The 6,612-nt window shown below is 40.6% G+C and overlaps 1 protein-coding gene across 1 annotated transcript; it reads right to left on the reverse strand.

The window, feature by feature from the left end:
- Positions 1-535: 535 nt before the first annotated feature.
- On the reverse strand, positions 536-1,700 carry LOC100432551 (olfactory receptor 51J1-like). The gene has a single exon (XM_002822120.3). The coding sequence runs from the start codon at positions 1,304-1,306 to the stop codon at positions 536-538; it is 771 nt and encodes a 256-aa protein (XP_002822166.3). The 5' UTR covers positions 1,307-1,700.
- Between the last annotated feature and the right edge of the window lie 4,912 nt (positions 1,701-6,612).

The raw sequence follows: 6,612 nt of genomic DNA on the forward strand, positions 1-6,612 counted from the left end.
TAATAAACAAGATTTGTAGTCTTCGAGACTTCCAACTTGGGGCCTTGGTGAGGTTGGTTGAATGCCACATCATAGCCTGCAGTGGAAGCCTCCTTTGAACTAGCTGGTATGTTTCTCTCCTATTGAATTCAGAGAGCAATAACTGAAGACAATGTAATACATTTCACTCCCTCTCTTCCTAGCACAGAGGGCTCAATAGATTTCCCATTATACCTTCTAACTCCCAGGTGCCTTTTCCTTATTAGGAGTGCTGTGTTACAATCTTTTCTGCATTCCTGCTCCAGGTATGCAAGGTAATGAAGAAAACCTCATACCACATGTCTCAAAATAGTCTCACTTTTGTGTACTGTTCTGTCACACATAATTCACCTCTACCTGCACCCTCACCTCAGTTCATGGTCAGACTATAGAGAACTTCCTGTTAGACGCCATGTTTTAAGGTGATATCAATTGCATAACATGCAATCTAGGGCCACCTGTTATTATAGAAAGCAAGCAAACAAACAAAAACATTTCTTCCTGCTATGGTTTTTGGCTACAATCTGGGTCTTTTCTCTGATAGCATTCGGCAAATGGCACCATGGATCTCCTTGGTCTTAATGCTGTAGACAATAGGATTGACAACAGGTGGGAAGAAGAGGTAGGCATTAGCCATCATGGCTCGCAGCAGAGGAGACACACGATGTCCAAGGCGGTGCACTATAGACAAGCCAATCATAGGCACATAGTAAGCAAGCACAGCACAGACATGTGAGCCACATGTGTTGAGTGCCTTCTTCTGCCCTTCTCCAGTGGCAATACCCAATACGGTGTGGAGTATGAGCCCATAGGAGATCACAATCAGCAATGAATCCAGCCCAAAAGTAGAGATAACAATGAAAATCCCATAGATATTGTTAACAGAAATGTTCCCACAAGATAGATAGATAAGATTGGGGTGCAGACAATAGGAATGTGAGAGGGCATTGTGGCCACAGAAGGGCAGACGCTGTAAGAGAATGGGCAATGGAGCCATGAGCATAATGCTTTTCAGTATGATAATAGCTCCTGTGCCAAAGACCCTGGGCAGTGTCAGCATAGCTGTATAGCGCAGTGGGCTGTAGATGGCTATAAAGCGATCCAAAGACATGGCCAGCAGCACAGCTGACTCCATAATGGAGAAAGAATGGATGGAGAACATCTGGAAAAGACAAGCTTCAAAACTAATTTCAGTATTTCTAAAAAGAAATATTCCTAACACTGTAGGCAGGGTGGATGCAGAGACACCAACCTCGGCCAGTGCCAACATGGCAAGAAAGAGGTACATGGGTTGATGTAGGGCAAAATCGGTTCTGATGACATGAAGAACGATGCCATTCCCAAGGAAAATGATGATGTATATCAGGCAGAAGGGGATGGATATCCAGAGGTGCTCTGACTCCAGCCCTGGGATACCAACCAAAATGAATGTCGTAGATAAAAACCCCAAAGAGTTTTAGAATTTTTCATGTTGACATATCATCCCCTGGGATCAGTGCCACCTTGAAAATTAGAAACAAATTAGTGAGATGACATCATTATGAAGAAAGATAACTGGGCACTGAGGGAAGGGAAGAAAAAAGCAAACTCACAGATTTATGTGGCCAAACTTCTTATTTCTAAAAACTGACAAATGACCACCATCAAGAAATTTCCAGTATGGAGAGGGCTACAGCTTCTGTCATAGGCAGATAGAAAATTATGTTCTAGAAAATTATATTACGTTATAGACAGAAAGAAAATTATGTGTGTGATCAGGTGCAGTGGCTCATGCCTGTAATTCCAGTACTTTGGGAGGCTGATGTAGGCACATCGCTTGAGCCCAGGAATTTGAGACCAGCCTAGGCAACATGGTGAAACTCTGTCTCTACTAAAAAAAATACAAAAATTAGCCAGGCTTGGTGGAGTGTGCCTGTAGTCCCAGCTACCTGAGAGGCTGAGGTGGGAGGATCACTTGGGCCCAGAAGGCAAAGGTTGCAGTGAGCCAGGATTGCACCCCTACACTTATGCCTGGGTAACAGCATGAGACAAAAGAAAAGAAAAGAGAAAAGAAAAGAAAGAAGAAGAGAAAAGCAAGAGGGAGGGAGGGAAGGAGGAAAGAAGGAAGGAAAGAAGGATGGAAGAGAAGGAAGGAAGAGAGAGAAAAGGAAGGAAGAGAGAGAAAGAAATGGAAGGAAGGAAGGAAAAAGAAAAAAGAAAAGAAAAGGAGGGAAGGAAGGATAAGAAAGAAAAAGAAAAGAAAGAAAAGAAAGATTATGCATTTAAGGTGTAGTGCACCTTGGATCAGTTTAGAGAGAAATGACTGCCTTGTGTTGGTGTGAAGATATCTGGCCCTTTTTCATCCATGTCCCTACAAAGGACATGAACTCATCATTTTTTATGGCTGCATAGTATTCCATGGTGTATATGTGCCACATTTTCTTAATCCAGTCTATCATTGTTGGACATTTGGGTTGGTTCCAAGTCTTTGCTATTGTGAATAATGCCGCAATAAACATACGTGTGCATGTGTCTTTATAGCAGCATGATTTATAGTCCTTTGGGTATATACCCAGTAATGGGATGGCTGGGTCGAATGGAATTTCTAGTTCTAGATCCCTGAGAACAAAAAACCAAACACCGCATATTCTCACTCATAGGTGGGAATTGAACAATGAGAACACATGGACACAGGAAGGGGAACATCACACTTCGGGGACTGTTGTGGGATGGGGGGAGGGGGGAGGGATAGCATTGGGAGATATACCTAATGCTAGATGACGAGTTGGTGGGTGCAGCGCACCAGCATGGCACATGTATACATATGTAACTTACCTGCACATTGCGCACATGTACCATAAAACCTAAAGTATAATAATAATAATAATGATAATAATAAAGAAAAAAAAAGATATCTGGCCCTAAAAAGCTGCTGGGGAGACAGAGAAATGTAAGCAATCCCAAAATAAGATATGGAATAATGTCAGGAATAGGTGAAAATATTTTATTGGTAAATATATAAAGACAAGGTCCATAGCATGGTATATAAAAAGAGCTAAAAATTACCTGATGAATGAATATAATTATATGAATAATTAAGCAAGGCTGAGATAATGGCAGTGGCCAGAGCCTGGAGCAAGTGGCAGAGAATTAAACTGGAAAAGCATAGAATTTGGACCCACACTGGGTTAGCTGTCCCATGTTTTGAAAATTCTAGGAGTCAACTAGAAAGATTATGTGCAAAGGCATGGAAGATTCAGGAAGGAGAATGAACCTATGTTCATGTATGTGTGTGCAGACTTTAAGGTTCATGAAAATATTCTGTCAATGATGACATCCACAATCTGTTGACTCAACAGTTCTCAAAGAAACTTACTTTATCCATTGGGACTTTTTCTTTCTAGCTCAGACACACTGCTGAATACACTATGGCAACAACACTGGAAATCTAAACAGATTTTCAAGGGATGTTCTTCTGGGGAGGAGAGGAAGGCAGTAGAGGGAAAGAGAAAAACCACCTGCCTGGATTGGGTGTGTTTTGAGATAAGCATTGTCTAGGTCAGCAGTTATAACATTAGAATCCTGGACTAGCATGGTAGGAAGGACCTCTGAAGATTGTTTTCAACTCATTCACCCAAATGCTCACAAACACACACAGACACACCTGCTTACCTATTCACACACGAACAAACATGCTTCCCACATGTGCTGAAAATCTGATTCTTATATGAACTTTCCATTCAGCCACTGCTGAACTTACACATCAACAGGGACCTCACTGTTCCATGATGGTTATTATGAAGTTCTTCTTTGCTCTGCAGATCTATAACCAGTCAGCACACCTCTATGTCAAGGACCTTGCAGGACCTAGGCAACATAGAGTCCTAGACCTATTCAGGAAAATCTCTGCAACTTTCAACCACAGCTCACAGAGAACAAATCTTCTTCCACAAATATTCAAATACAGTCATCACCTATGCTGAAGTCTTATCTCCAAGCTAATTACAATTATATTAAGCACTACAAAGGAAATGTTCAAGGTACTTTGAGAGGGTCCTAAAGAGAAAAACCCAATTTATTCTTAAAAGTGAGGAAAGGCTTTCCTTGGAAAGTGGCATTTCAGCTAAGACCTAAGAATTAGTAGAAAATTTCCAGGCTAAGTTGGATGCAATGTGGTGCAGGAAAAAAAAAAAAAAAGGAAATTATCATGGCAGTGGCAGTGGGTATATAACATGGCACTTTGGCAAAAACTAAAATAAAATATGGAGAGAATAAAAACATAGATTTAATAGGATATTAAAATAATTGATTTTTTCATATTTTTGCTATCATGAAAATATGGAAAGAAAAGAATTAATTGCCTGACTAAATAGACTAAATACAAGATCCCTGGACACTTATCATGCTCTGATACAATGTAACATAGTAGATTATCAGCTTAGGAAAAGCTCTGTGCTGTGGGCTATGTTAAAATGTAGGGCAGGGAAATTCAGGGACAAATTATTGACCTTGACAAATTATCACACATCAGAACATCTTATGGCTGAAAATGAGAAACATTTGTCTTCCGCATTCTTATGCCCTTATGTTCCTTCCTCACCTCCAAAAGCTCAACATAGCCTTCTTAGTTCTTTAAATAGACCAAATATTGATCTGCCTCTGGATTGAGCAGCTGTTCTTCCCATGTGCTGCCTTACTGAATCCTTGATCCCACTGCACCATATATCTTGCCTGCCACACCTCAAATAACCAGATATTGGAAGAAACAAATCTTGACTGATACTTGAAACTAAAGTCTCTCCTCCTCTGCCTTCTCTGCCTGTCTGTGATTTCTTTTGTTTTCTTCCTTTTTTTTCCTTTCTTGCATTTTTTTTTTTTTGCATCCTTCTCAGTTGCCATCTCCAGAGTCTCTCCAGATAAAAGTCAGATCTCCTTGAAAGAGGTCTTAAAACACATTCATTCTCCTGAGTTTAGGATTTGTTTGACAAGAGCATTTTAGCTTGAAAGGTTACAAAAGGGATCATGTAGTCTATAGCCCAGTATAATAGGACACAGCAAATCAGCAGAAAAAAAAATAGAATGTGGGACAGTGATGACTGTACCCCTGGAGCTGGACAGAATTGGAGGTGAATCTTATGTGTGGTATAACTTTACGTACTTTACCTTTGTGCACATTCGTATCTTTATTTTTAAAGATAAAGATATTAATACTTACCTCAGGGACTGGCTCTGCATATTTAATGTGAGCCTTTAGCAACCAGTGAATGTTAATATTCTCTCCACTCTATATCTCTTTCAGGAATTCTCAGAAGGAGTCAATCACAGTCAGCTTATTTCCAACTTTTTATTAATAATTGTCTTTCCTTGTTATTGGCTCACTGATACTCAGACCACATCTGTGAGGGAAACAAGGAGACAAGAATTTCCCACTTAATAGATAAGCAGATAAACCAGACATAAGCATTTCATGAGTAACCCAAAATAATATGATGGCAAAACTATTTCAAGAATTCATGATGTGCTCTGGTGTTTTTGTTTTGTTTTCCATCTGCCACCAATTTAGGATATGATTCCTCTCATTCTGCCAGACAGGTTCAAGAAGCTAGGGAGGTGACTACTGTCTTAGGAAAAATACTAAGGGCTTCACACTGTGACATGGGGTTGGGACTCTTGAATGCTGCTTCAGAAGGCAGGGCTTGGGGATTGTATTAGTTCATTCTCATACTGCTATAAAGATACTACCTGAGACTGGGTAATTTATAAACAAAGGAGGTTTAATTGACTTACATTTCCACATAGCTGGGGAGGCCTCAGGAAATGTACAATTATGGCAGAAGGAGAAGCAGGCACATCTTACTTGGTGGCAGGCAAGAGAGAGTGAGCAAGAAGAGGGAAAACCGCCTTATAAAACCATCAGATCTCGTGAAAACTCCCTCAGTATCACAAGAAGTGCATAGGGGAAACTGCTCCGATGGATCCAATAATCTCCCAACTGGTCCCTCCCCAAACATATGGGGATTATGGGGATTACAATTCAATATGAAATTTGGGTGGAGACACAGAGCCAAGCCATATCAGGGATCATGGGCTTGTGCACTCACCACAAGTGAAACTGGCCTCTGAGCCTCAGGTGGGATGGGGAAGCTCACTTCAGCAAGTTGCTTCCACTGTGGCATTCATATCTTCTTAGTCTTGGGGCTGGAATGCTGCCCATTTTTTGAAAAAGCTGATCAGAGTCTCTAGGAGTAGAGTAATGGGGAGAAAGTTAGGTTCCCTGAGGAGCAATTACCCAGGTAATTACGTCAGCCTCTCTCAATATCCAGAGAACCTAAGGGAAACAAGCAAAGATATAGAGTCAGTATCTTTGTGAAATGAGTGTAATAGTATTTATCCAGCATATTTAAATAACTAATATACGTAAATTTCTTTTTTAAATTTATTTTTTATTATACTTTAAGTTTTAGGGTACATGTGCACAAGGTGCAGGTTTGTTACATATGTATACATGTGCCATGTTGGTGTGCTCCACCCATTAACCCCTCATTTAACATTAGGTATATCTCCTAATGCTATCCCTCCCCACTACCCCCATCCCACAACAGGCCCTGGTGTGTG

Source organism: Pongo abelii, chromosome 9, assembly GCF_028885655.2.
Source record: "Pongo abelii isolate AG06213 chromosome 9, NHGRI_mPonAbe1-v2.0_pri, whole genome shotgun sequence".
Lineage (NCBI taxonomy): Eukaryota > Metazoa > Chordata > Mammalia > Primates > Hominidae > Pongo > Pongo abelii.

Coding starts and splice junctions, on each gene's coding strand:
- LOC100432551 (XM_002822120.3), bottom strand. CDS start 1,306: ATGTACCTCTTTCTTGCCATGTTGGCACTGGCCGAGGTTGGTGTCTCT.